Source organism: Podarcis raffonei, chromosome 8, assembly GCF_027172205.1.
Source record: "Podarcis raffonei isolate rPodRaf1 chromosome 8, rPodRaf1.pri, whole genome shotgun sequence".
Taxonomy (NCBI): Eukaryota; Metazoa; Chordata; class Lepidosauria; order Squamata; family Lacertidae; genus Podarcis; species Podarcis raffonei.
Genome location: NC_070609.1, coordinates 24,543,547 through 24,564,687, shown reverse-complemented (window position 1 = coordinate 24,564,687; position 21,141 = coordinate 24,543,547). Strand labels below are relative to the sequence as shown.

Here is a 21,141-nt window from a genome sequence, read left to right as displayed (position 1 = left end):
TGGGGGTGGGGAGGGAAAGCATCTCTGAGAGCAATGCAAGGCACAGATGCGCAGCAGGAAAGAGAAAGCAGGTGATATTATTCTAGCATAAGGCGGAGGCTGTTTAGAGAAACTGGCATTCGGCCCCTGTTAAGCACAAAGGTCCTAGTTGCTCAGCCAGATTAGGAATTCCAAGAGCTAGAAAGTATGGAGGGGAGAGGGAGAGCTACAGACCCACAAGGGGATGTTCATCCCAAAGCCCACACCTGTCAGGAGGCGTCAAACACTCAGCAGGGGAGATAGAGAAATCTGAAATTCGATTCAGCCCTTGGGAGGACAGAGGGTTTCAGCAGAAGCTGGAATAGTTCCCAGGACTTGGGGAAAGTTGGGGGGGTGATGACTCCAGGCTTCTCTGCCAATTAGGAGCATTGGTCAAAGCTTTCAGCAAGCATGCCATGGAGGCCTAGCATCAACAGTTGCAAAACAGCGGAGCAAGATTGTATTGAGGAAGGTATTCTTGAACCCATCAGTCCGCCACACTCTGCACCGTCTACACACCAGCCACACTCGCACATTATGCTAAGATGAACCATGGTTTAGCGTGAACATGCTGGCTCCCAAGGAGGAGATTTCACCCACTTTGCTCATTTCCAGATCCTTGCAGCTCAGCATGGCAGCTAAACCATTGTGGCTCATTGTGTCCTCTGAATGGGGGATTAACCACAATCTATAGCCAAGGTTTATTCCTGGTTACAGGTCATGGCTAAGGAGGAGGGAAATTAACCACAACTCCATGTTCAGATGACACGCTGAGCCAAACATTGGCTTAAGTGCCACATGTTGAGCTAAAAGTACTGGAGAGGAGCAAAGCAGCTCCACTCCGCATATTGGCAGGGTCCCGGTAAGCCATAGTTTGGCTTAGCATGATGTACATACCCAGCCACTAACTGATAGAAGCTTTCCAGAGTTTCAGATGGGACTCTTTCCCAGCCTTACTTGGACATGCCTGGAACTGAACCCGGGACCTTCTGTAAGCAAGTCATGTGCTCTACCAATGAGCTATGGCCCTCCTGTCCTCCCCATGGCACTATGGGGAAGGAGTGCAATTTGCAAATTCCCTGAGGAAAGACATGACATGGCCCCAGGCAGAAACATCAACATCACCTCTACCGAGGCAGAGAACTATCAGACAAGCCCAGCTGAGTTTTCTGGTCTTTCCAGATACAGCAGCACAAGGGAGCAGGGATGTCAGTGTTAGAGCAATGCCTTGGATGCAGAAGGCCACAGGTTCACTCCAAGGCATCTTCAGTTCTAATGAACAGGCAGCAGGTGATGGGAAAAACTTGGTTAAATCCATGGAAGAACCCCTGAGAAGTTTCTGTTGGACAATACTGACAGGTCAGCAATCTGACTCAATATGAAGCAACTTCCTATGTTCCAGGGATAAGCATCACAGCACTGCAATGAGGATAGCTGCTATGTCTGACAAAATGCCCTTTTCCATGCGATGCTTAGAGGTACCGAAGCCCTCAAGGTGCCTCTGCCTTGCTGCTCACCTCGGTTGCAACTCAACTTCCCTTTGGGCCAGAGGCTACAGCTTTGTGGTAGAACTCATGCCCTGCAGTGCACACAAAATATCTCCAGTTCAGTCCTAGAGACCCTGGAGAGCCACTGCCACTCGGTGTGCATTATTGAGTAGAGGCCAGCACAGCAACACTCTCCCATTTGTGCTCCCAAACAACAGGTGTTCAGAGGCATATGATTTATAGCATCAGAATCTTACCAGACAACTAAGTCCAACCTGGGACCAAGAGGTTCCTAGAAAGATAGGTTTTCAATAGCTGGCTGCAAGCTCACCATGGGACTGGATGATCAAGTGCCACACATGCTGCTAAGGTAAATCTACTTTTGGACTTCCCGCAGGCATCTGTGAGAACAGGATGCTGGGATAGATGGGCTTTGGTCTGAACCAGCAAGGTCCTTCTTATATTCTCAAAACACACACAAATTATTGGGGGTGTTACAAGATAATGTGCTTTAGAGCAGCAGCCTGAGATTCAGAGGGCACTCCTAAAACACACTTACTAGGGAATATGTCTCCTCGGACACAGCAGGATAGACTTCTGAATAAACATGCGTAAGGTTGTAGATTGGCAGGGACAGAAAGGGCCACCAATGGAGACGTCCAGTTTGCTTCTAGTAGATGACCCAGCCAAGTACCACTAATGGTACAGGAGTAGTTTTGGTGCTCCCTTCCGCCCCCAAGTCCCTAGCACGAAAGCAGGGGGTTACAGTTCTACCTGAAAACACAGGTAATACAATTACTAACAATAGCACTGGTTAAATCAGAATGACGAGCATTTCTACACCTTTGCCTTATCAAACATCATGTAGGGTATCACTCCACGCTATGCCCCACCCTGTGGCTCATCCATCCCACATAATGTACAGGCCCAGACAGCACTGCCATGCAGGGATTAATAACAATATTCAATCTAGGCATGAGAACTTCACATGCACCATCTGGTTGTAAATCCTTACAGTGGCCCTTTAAAGCAGGTGTTGGGAACCTATGGCCCTCCAGATGTTACTGAACTACAATTCCCATCATCCCAATGAAGAATGGCTGGGGATGATGGGAACTGTGGTTCAGCAACATCTGGAGGGGCACAGTGCCTCCACTGCTGCTTTTAAGCAAGCCGCAACTATTATCTTCCATATTCCAAATGGGAATAATACTGGCTAGAGCTTGGGCTCATCCAATGAAGCTCGACGGGGGGAAGTACTTCTTTGAAGTTATGCAACACAATTTGCTATCACAAGATGTGTGACGGATTCCCATTTAGAAAAGAAAGCCAGACAATTTCATGAAGGATGAGGCCATCAGTGGATACTAGTCCCAATGGCTCTATGTTGCTTCAAGAATTGGAAGAACGTTGCTTCTGAATACCAGTTGAAGAACAACAGTGGCACTCATGCCCTCATGCCTTGCATGTAGGCTTCTCATAGGCATCTGGTTGGCTGCTGTGAAGAACAAGATGTTGGACTTTGGTTTGAGCCGGCAGAGCTAGTCTTATTTTTTTCATTGTGTTTTGTGGAAAATGACTAGTGATGAACTGAAGGAGTTAGGGAACACCATGACCCATGAAGCCATCTCTTAGTCCAGCCTGGTGTCCTCCAGGCTTTTTCTATTGCAATTCCCATCAGCCCCACAGCCAATGGTCAGAGCTGATGGCAGTTGTAGTCCAAAACATCTGGAGGGCACCAGGCTGGCCAAAGAAAACTGCAACCCAACACAGCAAGGCTTATATGTTCACCTACTGAACTCATGGCAGAGACAAGACTGAAACTGGGGCCCATGAACCTAAGTCAAAGCCACAACACTACATCAGCTCTCACAGCAACCGCTTTCAGGATGATTGCAATTAGATCTACCATGCAAAGGCCAAGAGGTTGATCTGGGTGGGTGTTCTGTTTCTAAGATGAATGCTTTGCTCACCTGGATTAACCCACCTGCTCTTACAGCAGCGGTTGCCAATGCAGTGCTCATGGGTGCAATGTCCCCCTTGAGTTTTTTCCATGGCGCCCATGAACTCTCTGAGGCCCTCATCCCACTGCCCTCTCAGTCATCGGGCAGAGGCTGCTTACCTTTTTCTCTCTTGACCAGAAAGTAGAGCTGAAGCAGGAAGTTGGAAGTGCAACACTTTCCCCCACTTCCTCTTTCTGCTCTACAAGCTTCTCAAGGTTCAGATTAATTCTGCTAGACCCAACTCCCAGATCCCTTGGAAAAGCAAAGACAAGGGAAACAACCTGGCTTAAGCACCTGTGGGTCCTCAGGATCCATCTGGCAATGCTGGGTGCTTCCGTCCAGCCCTGTCTTGGGACCAGAGTGCTTCCGATTTCAATTCACACCCACACAAAAGCAGCGCACACCAGAAGTGCGGAAAAACTTGGCCAGAGGGCACAATCCCCAGCTCACAAAAACGCACTGACACAACAACTATTTTTTTCTTAAAGAACATCCTCATCGTTCACTGCGCCTTGCGAACTACCTCCAATGCCAGAGGTAGCACACCTCTTAATACCAGCTGCTGAGAATCAGAAGTGAAGAAAGTAGAGATGTGGCGCTCAGCTCCTGCTTGAGTGCTTCCCAAAGACACCTTGTTGACCACTGTGAAAAGAAGATGCTGGAGTAGGTGGGCCTTTGGGCTTTTCCTTAATTCCTTATAACTGTTTTTCCCCTTTGGGGATCAGCTTGGTGAAGAGCATCTGGCTTTTATGGAGAAGGTCCCACATTCAATCCCTGGCATATCTAGGTAGGGCTGGGAAATGCCCCTGCCAATCGATCCTATGCTAGATGGGCCAATGGTCCAGCTTACTATGATTCCTTTGCCAGAGGAGGCATCAAACTTAGGCATGGTTCTTTAGATTCATGCACCGGAGGCTATCGAATCAGGTAAAAGCTCTGTCAAAATCAGAACTCTTCCAGAGAATGAGTGGCAGAAGACACAAGGCTTTGATCAAAGGAAAAGGGGGGAAAGATTAAGGCTGCTGGAACTGATTCACTGAGGCCTGGCTCAACTCGGCTGAAATAGTGATGAAATGTATCAAACTGCCATGTCAATGCAGGAGAGGAATTTTGCAACATGAAATTCTTCTCCTTAGCATCTTGTTTTTAAAGATGCTTCCCCTATCCTTTTAGTGTCACAGATGGCATTTTGCATGACGTAGCAGCGTTAGGATTTCTGCAATAACAAAAAGGAGAAGTGTTGTAGGGCAAAGTACAGGGAAGTTAAGAAATGGCACGAGCCACAATGTACTATATTGAGATTCACGAATCTTTGGGCATTAGCCCAAAGGACACCTCCATCTGCACGCCCTCATACAGCATAACCCCACAAAGCCCACCCAGCAATCGAGGTTTTCATAAGGTAGCCTTGGCTTTGGAGCCATTGGCAGAAGTACACCTTGTTCCTTGGGTCTGCACAGCCAGGTGCAACCCATTGCCAACCACCAGCCCCCCAACCCTACCCACATTGTTGCATCCATATAAAGGTGCAACAGTGGTGTCAGAAGCCAACGCGCTGGTAAAGAAACAGAAAGGAAAAGTAAGAGAAAAAGGAAAGCGGTATTACCGGCAGTTTTCCAGTGGAAGCGGATCGCATGGTTTTGATCTCGGGTCCATGGGGGGTGGCATAAAGGCAGCTGCCCCTAGGCAATGGGGCAACCACAGCAGTCTGAGGGTACACCTGAGTGAAATAGGTAGCTGGGAGAGTTCGCATCTGGGGGCTGCTGAGGTTGGAGACCACCAGTTCTGCAGAGGTGATCACAGGCATGACTTTCTTTTGCTGCTGGGGGGGTCCAAGAGCAGAGGGGGGCCGTCCAGGGGCAGGAGGCCCAACTTTGGGGATTCTCAACATGGCTGAGCCCTCTCCAAAAGGCCACAAAGGAACAAGCAGAGCTTCAAAAACAAGTGATGGTGGCAATAACTGTTCTTATTTTGAGAGATCCTGAGAGGTAACTTGGAAAATGTACTCTTAGCCATTTAAAAAACTGCCATTGGCTTGCTCCCCAGGGGTCAAGCCCCAATGCAACATAAAAAAAATAAATCACAAATTCATCCTTCAAAGAAAAAGAAACCTGGAAGAAACAGCTTGCAATATTGACTTTTGGTATTGGAGGAATGGCTCATGCAGACCCCGATTTCTCTCTTTTCATCAAAGTCTGTTTCCAGAGCCTTTCTTTGCTAGGGGAGCGAGCCATAGGGCGGCCAAGCAGGCTTCCCCCCCCCACTTCCTCCTCCTCCAAACCGATGAATGACCCCAGCTCTCGGCTTCGAAAATAAATAAATAAATGATGCACGCTTAGCGCGGAGAATAAAAAAAAAGACACACCAACTTTGCACTAGCCCTCTTTCCAAAAACATAAAATAAAGGATTTTTGGAGAGACTTTGCAAGGTTACAGATCAGCTTTGCACATCCCCTCCCCCAGCAAAGAAAGCAGCTTTTGTGGCTGGGGGAAAAAATCGCAGCCGGAGAATCGGGGGAACAAAAGCTCGGGTGCTTTTTCTTTCTGCTCTTTCTTTCTTTCTGCAAAACACCACCCGGAAGATTTCTCTCCCCGGCTGCCCCCCGCTCCAGCTCCCAGTGCCTAGATCCCAGGGCCGGCGGAGGGGCTCGGCAGAAGCATCCTGGCCGGGCTCAAGCAGCCAGTCCGGGCCCTGGATCCTTTCGCGGCCCCGGTGCCTTTCATGGAGCTGCCGCCGACTTGCAATGCTGGCCCCCTCGGCTCCTTGGGGCTCCCGGCTGGGCCGCTGCCAGGTTCCGGGCCGCTGCCAGGGCCGCCTGGGGCAAGGATGGATCTGGATTGGGGCAAGAGCGCACCCGATGGCTGCCCAGCCCTTTCTCTTTCCGTTCCTCCTTCTCTCGCTTTTTTTTTTTTAAGCGCCAAACTACGTGCCGCGAAATTCGGATCTCCCGCGGAAAACCCCGCGCTCCCATTGGCCCGCGCCGCGCCAGCCCGTCCCCGCCCACCGGATTTGATACATTTTGCCAGGCGAGGGGCGAGACCGGAGGTTCTGCTCTTAAAGGGGAAGCGCGTGGCGGCCCGCGCTCCCCGAGAGCCTCCAGCCAGCCGCCGGCTCCGGCTCCCCCCGCCCTTCACGGCGCGTGGGCGTGGCTATGCAAATATTGACCCTGGGATGGTCTCCCTTTGCACGCCTTGCTTGCTCTCGCTTAAAGCGGCCGACGGAGGCTTTGGCAGTGGCGATCCCCAGTGCCGGGCTCCCTGGGAGGCAGGCGCATCTTACCTGTTGCGAATTTGTGGGGCAGGCCTTCCGTCTGTCCGCTTCCCCCGCGAGCCCCTCGAAACCCGCAAGGTGACCGGGGAAGAGAGGCGCGCTGGACCGCCCGGTGGTCTATGAACAAAGAAGAGGCCAATGGCGAGGCTGTGCACGCTCATAAACAGGCTTGGAAAGCAAGGTTATCGATGTTCCTCCCGTAGCTCATTTGCTTTGCGTGCAAAAGGTCGCAGGATCAATCCCTGCCATCTCCAGGGACTCCCTGTTTGAAATACCGGAGAGCTGCTGCCAGCCCGTGTATAGACTACTAAGCCAGGGCCCAGTGGTCTGTCTCATTATCTGACAGCTGCCTGTGTTGCCCCCCTCACATCCCGCTTTTGATGTGAGCCCATGCACCTCTTGAAGTTCATCTATAGGGGCTCCATCTTCCGTTTGTCAGTATGGGGAAGTGGGGTTTGACTTTGTGGTTGATCTATCCTGATACATTTACGCCCCAATACGTCTCATTTTGAGGAAAGTTGAGTGGGTGGGCTCTCAAAGCAGGGTGGGGAACGTGCAGCCCTCCAGATGTTGGTGGACTCCAACTCCCATCAGTGCCAGCCAGCGTGGCCATCAGTCAAGGTCCAGGGATGCTGGGAGTTGGAGTCCATCAACATCTGGAGGGCCCCAGGTTATCCATCTCTGCAGCTGCACTCCTGAATGCCAAGTGGTGGTGGTGGCTGGCTGGTAGGAAGACCACCATAGCTGGATGCAGAGCCCCTGATGGGCAGAGCAAACAAAGTCAGATATACCAGGACAACACTCTTCTGTTGTCTCCTGAGCGGATGCCAACCAAACACTGGAGACTGAGGATGCTGACAGGCACTGCCACCCCCTGGACTGCTTGTAAGCAAGACTCAAATGGCATCACTGCCCTCTGCTGGTTGCAACAACCATGTTCCCTATTCTTTGTGCTGCTCTGAATAAGGACTTTCCACAAGGGACACTGAGGGCCATACTAGACAGGAGGTGAATATCTCTTTTTGCATGTAATGTGCAAGGTCTTTTTTTTTTTCCTTTCAAAAATGCAAATAGCAGCTGTTGGAAAGGGGAGGTGCTGAGCAATATCGGGATCACAGCAGGCAGGGAAAGGGAACTTAACTCCCCCCCCCACTCCTGCCAAAAAGCCCTCCCTCAAAGCTGCTCTTTGCACTGTGGACTTCAAAGGTGCCGTTTTCCTCTTTTCATGTCTATGCATGTCTTTAAAACTGTAGCTCTTTAATTGCTCTGCAGACCAGCAGGCAAGAAATTAACCTTTGCTCTCATTCTAGTTTCTGCTTATTTTTGCTACTGTAATGTTGCCTGGCTGAAGTTCTGCAAGTTCCCTTTTACAGGAGGTAGGGAAAAAATGTTCTGCCATGAATGCTCAATAAATAGGTTTTCTGGAGGATCCGGAAGAGCCAAAGTTTGGGAAACTCTGTTTTAATTAGTAGTAGTAGTAGTAGTAGTAGAAATCGTATTCGAAGTATTTGTATATCACTCTGCATAACATGTTATCCCATGATAGTTTACTGTACAATTAAAAAACTTACTATAATACCTCCATTCGAAATATACAGGCCAGGATCCAGTCACACACATTGGTGCATAAGCAGCAAGTTTTCATAAACATAAAGGCTCTAATATTCAATTCAGTATTTTATTGTTCTATTGTGACTCTGAAGCCAGCACAATTCTGAAAGTTGATTAACGTAACTGCATCTATTCCCCCCCATCTATTTTGTGACGTTCACAAAGTTCTTTGGGGCAAAGTTCATTTTCAAGGGCGACTGAACTAGGCGGCATCCCCAAATCCAGAGAATGCAAAGCAGCAAGTGAGCTTTCCTTATTCCTCTGCGTGTGACGCGATCCTAGGTGGCATTGGAAAATGCAGGGCCGAGAGCATAACAAACATCTTGAGGCTTTGGAAGAGAAGAGCTTGGAGTCAAAAGGTCTTACTGAAAAGACCCGCTAGCATCTCTGTATGTAGCAGAAAAGATGACCCAGAACCTGGCTAAGGAACGTGTCCTGGGTTCTTTCTTGATGGGCCAGAGCCAAGCTGTGTATGTTGTTCTTGGACTTGTCCACAATTCAAGCAACCCAATGCTATGCCATGATCTGGGCTGCTGCCAGGGGCATGTCCTCCAAATTGGCACTACCTGGGCATAATTCCTACTCAATGCCAACATGGAAAGGGCCGGAAATTTGAAGCAAAGTGTGAACACACTGAGGATCATATATATACAAAGAGAAGTTCCTTTGTGGCCCACGTCCAAGGAATGATGCTCTAGCAGTAGCGATATCACTGGAGGTTGGTACGTATGCTGATAGCTCCTTCTCCGGGTGATGAGTGCTGAAGCTGTTCTTCCCTTCCCCTTTTGACACTTCTTCAGATGCAGCCTCCACTCAGAAGCCTCTCCCTCCACTTGACTCCTGCTTTTTGCATTCTCTGCTTGGATGCTGTTTTCCCATGATATGCAAGTCTCTGTAGTCCTGATTGTGCATTTGTCTCTCCTCACTCTCCTGGTTTTTCAGGGGGTTTCTGGTATTAAAATAAAAATGTGTGGTTAGTTTGGAAACTTTTAATAACCTGGGGTGCGTGCCCAGGCTCATAGATCTCTAAAAAAGGCCTCAAAAAGGATACTGTAAAGGATGCAATAAAGGGCAACCAAAATGATCAAGAGGCTTCAGAAAGTCCCCTGAAGGAAAAAGCAAGAAAGTAAGAAGAGCCTGCTGGATCAGGCCATTGGCCCATTTATTCCAGCCTCCTCATTTCCTAGCAGCTGCCCAGGTGCCCATGGGAAACCCACAAGCACAAGGCCACTGTCTCCAGCAACTGGTATCCAGAAGCATAGCCAACATGGCTTGTAGCCATCGACAGCCTTCATGAATTTGCCTATCCCTCTTTTGAAGCCACCCAGGCGGGTTGCCATCACTGCCTCTTGCAGGAGCATGTTCCATAATTGAACTATGCACTGCATGAAAGTGCTGAATCTTCCTACATTCAGCCTCCCTGGGTGTCAGTGAGTTCTAGCGTCATGAGAGAACAACTTTTCTCTATATACCTTCTCTATGCCGTGCCTAATTATTAAAAAAACTTCTATCATGTTGCCTCTTTTAAGGTGTAGTGTTTTGCTTTGCTGTGCTTTTGTTATGCTCTGTTAGAAAGCCACCCAGAGTGGTTGGGGAAACCCAGTCAGATGTGGGTAGGGTACAAAAAGTATATTATTATTATTGGCTTTTTCTCTAAAGCAGAAGTCCCAAACATGGCAACCTTTCTCCATAGGGGAGTTGATCCTTTGGGCTTCCTTTTTCTGAAGCTTTTCCATCTCTGTAACTCTACAATATCCTTTTTGAGGTAAGGCGACCGGAACTGTACACAGTATTCCAAATATGTTTGCACCACAGATTTGTACAACGGCATTATGATGCCAGCAGTTCTATTCTCAGTTCCTCTGCTAAAGATCCCCAGTATGGAATTTGCCTTTTTCACAGCAGGGTTACAACTGGGGCCAGCTCTACTGTTAGGCAAAGTGACAGAGGCAACCACTACAGGATGCAGAAGCTGGGGACAGCAGCAGTAGCTGCTTCCCCAGCTATTGGAGATCAGGCCTGAGAGTCGTATCCAGTGAAGTTCCACACAGAATAGACCTACCTACCTATCTATTTATCTATCAGACCAAAGTTAGCCGTGTTCTTTCATGTTCTTTGTGTTAGTAGTGGCTCTGCTCTGAGTAGGACTAACATTGGACACAACCCCAGGTGCGCTACAGGCCTGGCATGCCACCCCCCCAAACCATCATCTTGCCCCCAGGTGCACCAGAAAGTCTATCCTGTTGTCATTACTCCCAGCTGGGGATGGTGGTGGTGAAGAAACGAAGAAGAAGACAAAATATGACTAAGAATAAAACTGCTGCCATTCACCTACAGAGCTATTTCAAAGGGCGGACTCCAGCATGAGTTGCAAATACAGTTTGATTATATTCATCTGGGCATCAATATAGACCATGGTTTCCACTCCCAGTACTATTTTTAATGTCTTTCCAACGCTAGGATAACTGTATCACCAATTGATCACAGTGCTTATTTTGCAGAAGATTGAGCTTTCAATTGTCACAATCTGTACTTTCTACATTCTACTGCCGTTTGAATCCACTGTTAACCTTTTTCTTTCTCTATACCCCACCCTCCCAATATATATATCATTAATCTTTAAAGTGGCACAGGACTCTGTTTTTGTTTGTTTGTTTCATTCTTTCTTTAACAGACAATTCGCACAGCAACCCTGCAGGGAATTTATTTATAAAATAATTTATATACTGCCAATTCATACAATATAACATCATGGTGTGCAGCAATATAAATAACATAAAAATAATTCTGTAAATATAAAAATATACATCTGAAATACATATGTCTATCAAGTCTTACTATGCTTTCCCGACGCCTGCGAGCCCTGTGTCCTGGCCTGACAGCCTATGGTGTGAAGAAGTAAAGAAGAAAAGGTTAAATGGGGGGGGGGAGGCAGAATACGTGAAACCCTTTCTTTTTAGGAGGTGGTGTTCATGGAAATTAACAACAAACAAGAATTGATACCAAACCCATTGTTAGCATTACTGGGGAGATAGGATGAGCCAAATGAACACAGTTTGGATAAAGCATTGGTTTTATATTCATTATTAACTCTGTCAGGATGGTTATGGTAAGAAAACAGAAATATTTTAAAGGGATAAATAAGGATTTGTGTGGCTTTGTCAATTCTGGTCTGTAGCTATTGCTGAAAAATCAACTGAAATTAAGGGATACTAAAAGACAAACAGCAAGAGATTCATTTTCAATTGCACTGTAAAAATTATCATAATACAATCTCCCCACTTTTGCAGGGGTTATGTTCTCAGGTATATGTGAAACTGTGTATAGTCAAAACTCCACTGGGTTCAACAGCAGGTGGGATTGAAAAAACAAATTTCCTGGATGCCCATCCCTGTTCTGCCCCCCCTTCCCCCTCCCCAGGTGCATAAAGCTGAATGTGCACAAGTTGAATGCATATAAGTTGGGAATGCCTCTATATAAATGGTGCTAACAATGTTCAAATGCCTGCCGTGAGGTGCTCTACTATTTGCAATTCTTAGTAACTTTTCAGTTTTAAGTCAGAATATCATAAGAGCTTGACAGCGACTTCCTGATATCTATAACCAAAGCAAATCTTTATTTTCCGAAGGACACCTTGCTACCCTCCAACATTATTTCGTATTATTATTTCTTAAATTTGTATACCACCCTTCATCCGTAGATCCCAGGGCCATTCACAACACAAAAATATCCAATATCAACACTTAGTATCATTCCCAGGAATAGTGAATGCAACAACCCAAATTTGTGTCTTTGTGTGTGTGTTTTCATGTACGGTAATTGCATCGCTTTTCTCTTTAGCTTTAATTCAGTGTGTTATTGAGCTATATGAATGAATGAAACCATTTCTGTCTCTTCATGCTCAGCTGAAGCTACAGAGGCTTCTTGTGTTCTGTCAAATATAGCAATTGGTATTTGTGTCCTTGTTTTATCCAGGGACATCCCCCCTCTCCCGCACAGCTCTTGTTGGATCCTAGAACCTGCCTTCCCCTAAAAGTAGGAGAAACAGCTTCTTCTGGTTGTATTCCTCTGCTGCAGGGACAGGAAAGTGTGGCCTTCCAGATGTTGATGGACTACAGCACCTATCATCCTTGACCATTGGATGTTTTGGCTGAGGCTGATGGAACGGGAGTCCAAGAGCATCTGGGGGATAATAGAGGGAGGGTTGTGGCTCTGTGGTAGAACATCTGCCTTGCATGCAGAAAGTTCTGGGTTCGATCCTCATCATCTTGAGGTAGACTTGGGACAGTTCCCCATGTGAAACCCTGAAGAGCGACTGCCAGTCAGTGTCAGCTATAATGAGCTAGCTAGATGAACCATTGGCCTGACAGTATAAGGCAGCTACCACTGTTCTTCCTGTTTTCCAATGGAAGGCCACAGGTTTCCAACCCCACTGAACTCAATAGGACTGATTTCTGAGGAGACATGCCTAGGATAGCTTTATCAGGAACCCACTGCCCTGCCTCCAATCTACACCTCCATACTTAAGCCAGGGATGCGGCCATCCAGATGCTGGACTATAACTCCCATCATGCCTCACCACTGCCCATGCTTGCTGGGGCTGATGGGAGTTGGAGTCCAACAATATCTGGAGAAGCACAGGTCCCCCAGTCCTTCTTTAAGCCAGTGAATGCCTCTCCGAAGCAAGGAGGCACCCTTTGGACTTCCCTGTACGACTGGGAAAGTGTCCATGGGTCAAAGCATTTATCTTAAGGTTACCAGACGTCCCCGTTTCCCAGGGACAGTACCTGGATTTACAAATCAGTCCCCTGACAAAATCCTATCATTCCTATTGAAGTTGAAAAGTGTCCCTAGATTCATTGGGGGGGGGGGAATCTGGTAACCTTAGTTTATCTCAGATGTTCCTGCTCTCCTCTGCTTTTAATGGGTCCTGATGTCAGATGGATTTAGACAGCCTTTTCTCATTCTGGCCACAAGACTAGGGATGGAACAGCAGAGCTAGCTGTAGGGCTGCTTAGTTGAGGGTCTAACCACTGCTGATGCAGCATCTTATCTTGCTGTGCTGGACAGCTCCATTGCTATCTGAAACCTATTGATCAGTGGCTCACTGGACAGCTCCCTGACCTTGCCAGTTGAGTGGAAAGCTTAACACTAGTCACAAACAATGTAGAATTGTAGATGTTCCTCCCCCCCCACCAGCTGGACCCCAGGCCATGTGGTGGTGGGGCTTTCATTTTAAAAATGGATCTATTCTTTACATTCATTAGTCACGTACTAACTTAGTCCTCTTAATCTGAGAGAGGCAGGTTCGAGCCCCTCGTTGAGCAAAAGATTCCTGCATTGCAGAGGGTTGGACTAGATGACCCTCATTATCCCTTCCAACTCTAGAATTCTATGATTCTATGTCCAATTCAGTTTAAAAAATAAAATAGAGCACAAAATTAAATAATACAGTATCAGCATGAAAAACAAACACCTACAAATGGCAACAATAATCCCATAATTAAAAAAAAACAAAACAGAATTCTGAGATGCTGCCAGTATAAAAACTAAAATTATATTTCTGGACATTTTTAACCCTTTGCGTTCTGCTGTGGTCCCATTCTGAATTGGGGACGAGTGGCATGGGTTGATTGATTATATTTATTTATGTTTTACATTTGTTACGTTGATATCCCACTTTTCATCCAAGAAGCTATAGGTGGTGTTCATGGCTCTCTGAATTTTCAGGTTATCCCCACAAGACCCCTGTGAGGCAGCTTAGGCTGAGATACAGCAATGGGCTGGAAGTCACCTGGTGAGCTTCATGGCTTCTCTAGATATGAAACAGAGACTGAACAGGCAAAAATGGTTCTTTCTGGTCGCTTGGACTTCACAACATTTGTATAGGAAGGCACTTTCTTGTGCAGAGAGGTGCTGGAAGTTCAGTGCTGACAAGGCCTCATCAAGGCATGTCGAGTGATATATTATTTTTGGTCTGAAGCTATTGTCCATATAAATCTTACACTGGCCAAACCTTTGACATTTGGAGGATGACCGTGTTCTTTTTAACTATATTCCTGTTGTGTGAGGATAAACAGCAAGACAGCAAAAGTGAATGTGGTGAGGTCTTGTGGTTGCCAGGAGACTTAAATTTTAAGCCTGGAAGGATAAATGCCCACCATCCATTAGGCAATGGTCTGAGGACCTCACTGCCCTTGCTACATTTGAATATATTTTTGTAAACAATTTCACGTGGGTTCCTCTCTGGACATCTGGAAGGCTTATAACAATTTTTATGTCCAATTTTAGCTGGAAGTACTGGTCGCTACTGCATTCTCAATGCGAGCTGACTGTGGGTGTTGTTATTATACTTTTCCCTGTACTTTTTTTTTTAAAAAAATTATTCTATCTCCTATCTTTCTCCTTTGCTAAATTTGACAAGAGAGATGTGCATCCACTGTGAAAGGCTGCATAGGGGATTGCTGACCAATGTTGTTTCATCTTGCAGTGTTTGGCTTTACATTCTTACCAAGCTATCCTGAGGCTTGCTGCTGCTGTCCTCAGAGCTTTGTGGCGGCTTGCGGCTGCTGTCCTCAGAGCTTGGTGGCTGGGGGACAGAGAAACAAGGAAGAAAATGCAAAACACCAGTAAGAATGTGCACAGGCAGCAATAAAACTCTTTGCATCGTGGGGGGTTAGATGATCCTTGGGATCCCTTCCAACAATGGTTCTTCCTGGCTCCTAATGTGCAGCACTGAGGGTTGGGCTGGAATGGGGCTGAAGCTCCAGAGGCTCCCTGGATTCTGTTAAATACATCTGATTGCATTTGCACCCCTCCCTGCACTTTCTTACCCCCCCACACCCAATAAAATCTAGTTCCTGTGGCCACCAGAGGCCATCAAAGACGCAGGGCGGTCAAAGATCAGAGGCTTCCAAATGCTCTTTTCATGCAGAGACCATTCCTTGCACTACAACTCACATTGTTGCAGTATTGGCTGGTGCCCTTTGGAACTGACAGGGTGGTAGGTAGGGCCAGAGCCAATGACAGGCAGAGCCAACTGATTCTGGTCCCCGTCCCCGCCCCTCCATGATTATTTCTCCAAGGGTGACACTTAGGCTGAGGAGGAAGCTAACAGGCCGTGCTGCCACCCCACCCTGGGCTGGTTGTAAATAAGAAGGCAGGCAGAAGGGGGCATATTGAAGTTGGGGCAGTGCTCCATTGACCCAAAGGAACCAGCCTCCATTGTGTTCCCGGAGCTAGGGGAAACGCATGTTTTGAAAGATCTCTAAAAGCAGCTGTTTCCCATGTAATACTTGTTTGATCTTACAATAGTCTGAGACTAGACCAGGCCAGGCCATGCTTGCTGGGGCTGATGGGAATTGTAGTTCAGCAACATCTGGAGGGCCAAGCTTCCCCACACCTGTCCCAGGCCAACACCTGAACCACTATGCCATACTGATTCGTGTTGGACTTCCACTCCCATCAGCCCCTGCTGGTGTGCCCAGTGGTTAGGGGTGGCATGGGATTTGCAGTCCAATAGCAGCTGGTTGCTTCCCCATCTCTCAGTATGCCTTTGAAAACAAAACAAGACATGGGGAGCATTGTGTCTCCATGCAAGTAAAGAACAAGCACAGGAGGGAGAAAAAGTGCAGCCAAGCTGCTCCCAATGAAGCAGGTTTCTACCTGCAGGGTGGTTGTTTTTTTCTTGTTTGCTACATTGTGGGATTTTGAAGCGAGACAGTCCATTCTACCCCCTCATCCCAGTGCCTGTGGCATAGAACAGAATTCACACTGACCAAGGGAGCAATCCTATGCACAAGAAGCTGGCATAAGCCAAGCTGGCGAAACTTAATCCAGTGTAATGTTACACCAGATCCAAACCCTGTTCCCTAAAGCCTGGCAAAGGGAAAACTAAGCCTTTAAACTAAGCCTGGTCTAGGCCAGGTTGCTAGATCAGGTGCCTGAGTGGAACAGGCTTAGGATCCAGTCCTCTCACCTCTCTGGTCCCACCCCTGCCTCACCCCCAGAATGAAAATGGAGGACAGTGGTCGTTGGAGGAGAATGCCACACGGCAGAGAGGGAACTAAAGGAGGTGCAAGGGCTTCACAACCCACATTAAGATGGGGGTGTGGGTGGGCCCTTAGTGCAGGTGTCAGGAAGCTTTAGCCCCCTAGATGTTGCTGAACTCCAACTCCCACCAGCCCAAGCAAGCATGGACAACAGCTAGAGATGCTGGGAGTGGTAGTTCAGCAATGTCTAGAGGGCCAAAGCTTTCCCACACCAGATGTCGTGTTATCTAAATGGTGAGAATTTGAAATTCATGTGAGGGGATGGAAATGTGACAACCGGGGTGCCTTTGTTTTTTGCTGAAGGCTTTTATTTATTTTACCTAGGGCAGTATCCAAAATTGTGATTCCCCACCTCGCTTCCTCATCTGCAGTCTGAGGTGACAAAGGACATTTGAAGCAGGACGTTGTGCCCTGGGTTTAATTAACAAAGCCAAACAGTTTTAAACTCCTCTTCATCAACTCATCCACATGCACTAAAAGGCTGCCAAGGGAGTAAATAATGAAAGTGGTATCTTCCGCAATATATGTTTCTACAGACTTACCAAAGTCATCTGAGTACTTGGAACTTTTGATACAGATGGTCCCGGCTGGGGGTGTGGAGAAAAAGAAGAAGAGAAAAATGGAAAACCTAAATAAGGAAAAGCGCGTAGGCAAAGGAAGCTCATTTTGGCTTCTTGTGTGAAGACAAAAACACACACCCCTCTTTTTTTATTATGGCTTTAAGTTATATGCTTTTGATGTAACAACACCATTAAATTACAATAGGAAAACCACAAGCAAAACGTAAATGCACAATATAAAAATGTGGTAAAAAAAAGAATCCAGTAAAAGGTTTTGCAAAACATTTCACACCCTTGTCTTAGCACACCATCTCTGATATGACGGTACATGCATGGGGGATTATAATGCCCAAAGTTAGATGTTGACATTCACATGTGACAGCTCTCTGATATGACAATCCAACATGTCATGAATATCCGAAACCATGGGGACATAGGGTGCTGCTGTATGCAGAATCAGACCCTCTGCATCTTGCTCAGTATTGTCTGCACGACACAATTCTGCTCCCCCCAACATGTCCGTTTATTGCTCTGCTTCCCAGTCAGTACTGGCTTGTGCCCATTGGGACTGGTAGGGCAGAAGGCAGAGAAACCATTGGCCAGTGGAGCCAATCACAGGCAGAGCTACCCTCTGACTGGTTGTAAGTAAGAAGGCAGGCAGCTACGTGGGGCAGTGCCCCTATTTCCCTAATGGAGCAGCCTCCACTTTCCCCAGATCTTCATCATCTGTAAAATGGGGGAGTCGCATCCAAAAGCTGAGGAAAGGCTCCTAGTCTGTACCTCTTGGGCAAAGCTTGCCCAAGATGGACTGGTGGTAGGCCAGAGGTTCTCCACCCCTGGTATTGAGGGAAATCATATAGTAAGGGTGCGATCCAACACCCTCAATTCACTGCTCTGATTGAGGTAGAGGTTTCCCTTCATCCAGTGAAGGGAGCTCCACTAGCCTCCACAGCCCCATGGACTGGTGTTGGTGTTTTCCCACTGGTGTGGAGTTTCTGGTTCTGCCTGCTGAAAGGGAGCAGAAGTACTGGGTGGAATAATAATAATAATAATAATTATTATTATTATTATTATTATTTATTATTTGTACCCCGCCCATCTAGCTGGGTTTCCCCAGCCACTCTGGGCGGCTTCCACAAAGACCAAAAATACACTAAGATGTCACACATTAAAAACTTCCCTGAATAGGGCTGCCTTAAGGTGTCTTCTGAATGTCAGGAAGTTGTTTTTCTCTTTGACATCTGGTGGGAGGGCGTTCCACAGGGCAGGTGCCACTACCAAGAAGGCCCTCTGCCTGGGTCCCTGTAGCTTTGCTTCTCGCAATGAGGGAACCGCCAGAAGGCCCTCGGCGCTGGACCTCAACGTCCGGGCAGAACGATGGGGGTGGAGACGCTCCTTCAGGTATCCTGGGCCGAGGCCGTTTAGGGCTTTAAAGGTCAACATCAACACTTTGAATTGTGCTGGGAAACCTACTGGGAGCCAATGTAGGTTTTTCAAGACCGGTGTTATGTGGTCTCGGCGGCTGCCCCCAGCCACCTGGAAGTACTACCAGGGCAAGGGGTGTGTATGAAGTACTGCTGGGAGACTTCACCCCATAGCTGGGCACTCCAGGAATAGGGAGTGACTATGGTGGGCTTGGATCCACTGGATCTCAAGATGACCAAAATGCCACCACATGACGGCGCTGAGCTTGACTTGGTCCCTTCCCGGCCCTAAGCCAAACAGCTTAATATCCTGCTATGCCATTCACAGGCATGCACCAAAAAGGTGTCAACTGTACATCGTCTAACTGATACGTTTCTACAGCCTTACCAAACTCAACCGATGGATCGAAGATTTCGGTGGAGCCTCTGATGGCTACAGTGTGGTGGAGCAAAGAAGAGAAACACAAGGTATAAGGGAAAGTGTGCTGCCAAAGAAAACTTGTGTTGGCTCTGCCACAACCACCTTTTAAAGCCACCCCCAACCCATTACAATCAAGGAGGGTGTGGAGGGAAAAGCCTGGACCACACCAGCTGGCTCCACCCCGGCACACCCCCCATCTGAAAAGTGCTGGGGATGACCTACAAAGCCCTACATGGCTTGGGTCAAAGCTACCTGAAGGACTATACCTCCCTATAGGAGCCCACCTGGGTTTGAGACCTTGCAGGGAGGCTTTTCTCTCAGCCCTGCCACCTTCACAGGAAAATTTGGCAACAATGCAAGGGCCTTCTTGGTGGTGGCTCCCAGAATGTGGAGCTCCCTTCCATGGTGAGCTAGGCCCTCTCTGCTTTCCTTTCACTGGAAGGTCTTTGACCACCAACTGGCTGTTGTGGCAGTGTCTTGTGCAGATGGATGATGTTCTTAATTTTATATTTGGAGGAGGAAGGTTTTTCTGTTCAGTTTTTAATAGGGTTACTCTCTCTCTCTCTCTCTCTCTCTCTCTATATATATATATATTCAAATTGTTTGTATTTAGTTATCTGTTTTGATTTATGCTGTGAGCCACCTTGGATCCTGCACTGGGAGAAAGGTGGGATATTGAATGAATGAATGAATGAATGAATGAATGAGTAAAAGAGGAGCCTATGCATTTATAGCTGAACGTGCTCCCCTTTAGACATTGTGTAGACATGTGGACATTGGTGTATGAGGCTGGCATGAATGTCCCAATTTTCCAGTCACACATTTTCCAAACACATAGACTGGGAACACCCTCAAAGAGGGTTACTGTATGTGGGAAGTAAGAATCAAGGTCAGGGATGTGGTTGAAGGAGCTGAGGTTTTCTGTTCTATTTCATTTATCCCTTTCTTGACATTTGCAAGCCTCGGTCTGGTTCCTGTGCACCGAGGTCATTGGAGGCTGTCTTTTATACAGGGACTGTCTTACTCTCTTTTCCTACAGAGCATGTTGGAGTGCAAGCCATCTTTGGTCCTCAAAGCTCCATGTGAACGTAACCTCCAAAGTGTGTGTGTGGGGGGGGGGGGGACAAGGGCAGAACCTCCAGCTTCTGTCACCGTTCTGATCACTCTGCACAATTTGTGAATCTTGTCAGAACCCATGGCGAAGGACGGGCAGCTGCTCTCCCATCGTGGGAGATCTTGCAATGTGTGATCACTTATCATAACCACAGTGCCCCTCCAGGTGGCAATAAAGGAGTATCATCAGAGAAGCATTTAAGATAAAGTGGAATGATGCGCTGATGATGCCGTATAAAAGGTCCATATAGTTAAAGCTATGGTTTTCCCAGTAGTGATGTATGGAAGTGAGAGCTGGACCATAAAGAAGGCTGATGGCCGAAGAATTGATGCTTTTGAATTATGGTGCTGGAGGAGACTCTTGAGAGTCCCATGGACTGCAAGAAGATCAAACATATCCATTCTTAAGGAAATCAGCCCTGAGTGCTCACTGGAAGGACAGATCCTGAAGCTGAGGCTCCAATACTTTGGCCACCTCATGAGAAGAGAAGACTCCCTGGAAAAGACCCTGATGTTGGGAAAGATGGAGGGCACAAGAAGAAGGGGACGACAGAGGATGAGATGGTTGGACAGTGTTCTCAAAGCTACCAACATGAGTTTGACCAAACTGCGGGAGGCAGTGGAAGACAGGAGTGCCTGGCGTGCTCTGGTCCATGGGGTCACGAAGAGTCGGACATGACTAAACGACTAAACAACAACAATGCAGTGTTATTGCAGCAATGAAATGTTGCAGAAGACACCCACAAACACCCTCACTCCAGTCTAGAGGGGCCCTCAGCAAGCAGCTTGAAAACCCTCTCTGTCCCTCACAGGAACACATGGGAAAGCTGTATGTTGATATGAATAATGAATGTTATAGCATCCACAGTATAGGTTTCTTAAGTCTTACCAAACTCAACCGATGAGCTTCAGGCTTTGGAGGTTTGGTTGCCTTCTCCACCTTGTTGGAGAAACAAGAAAAATACGAAACATGAGTAGGGAAAAGAGTGCAGCTGATGGAATATTATTTAAGCTTTATGCACCCTGACTAGCTTATTTGTGGGTGAGGGTGGGGGGAGAGTTTTAAATGGTATCCAGAGATGACCAATTAATCCCAGCTTGGTGTTCTCCTCTTCCAGGGTCACTGTTTGTGCCTTGCCAGAAAAGAAGAAATGCCTTTTGAAAAAGAAGATAAATCTGCAT

The 21,141-nt window shown here is 47.3% G+C and overlaps 2 protein-coding genes across 3 annotated transcripts in view; both read right to left on the bottom strand.

The window, feature by feature from the left end:
- E2F2 (E2F transcription factor 2) overlaps positions 1–6,442 on the bottom strand; it is a 33,728-nt gene extending 27,286 nt beyond the window's left edge. The window contains exon 1 of the mRNA XM_053398609.1: positions 5,115–6,442. Coding sequence (XP_053254584.1) covers positions 5,115–5,399 — 285 coding nt within the window. The 5' untranslated portion in view covers positions 5,400–6,442. The remainder of the gene's footprint in view (positions 1–5,114) is intronic.
- Positions 6,443–9,165: 2,723 nt separating this feature from the next.
- CATSPER4 (cation channel sperm associated 4) overlaps positions 9,166–21,141 on the bottom strand; it is a 34,305-nt gene continuing 22,329 nt past the window's right edge. The window contains exons 12-17 of one of the 2 annotated variants that reach the window (XM_053398592.1): positions 20,849–20,899; positions 18,814–18,858; positions 16,984–17,028; positions 14,902–14,979; positions 11,229–11,273; positions 9,166–9,339 (exon numbers count right to left, since the gene is read on the bottom strand). In XM_053398592.1, coding sequence (XP_053254567.1) covers positions 9,313–9,339; positions 11,229–11,273; positions 14,902–14,979; positions 16,984–17,028; positions 18,814–18,858; positions 20,849–20,899 — 291 coding nt within the window. In that variant the 3' untranslated portion in view covers positions 9,166–9,312. The remainder of the gene's footprint in view (positions 9,340–11,228; positions 11,274–14,901; positions 14,980–16,983; positions 17,029–18,813; positions 18,859–20,848; positions 20,900–21,141) is intronic. The other variant, XM_053398593.1, reaches the window with a different exon arrangement.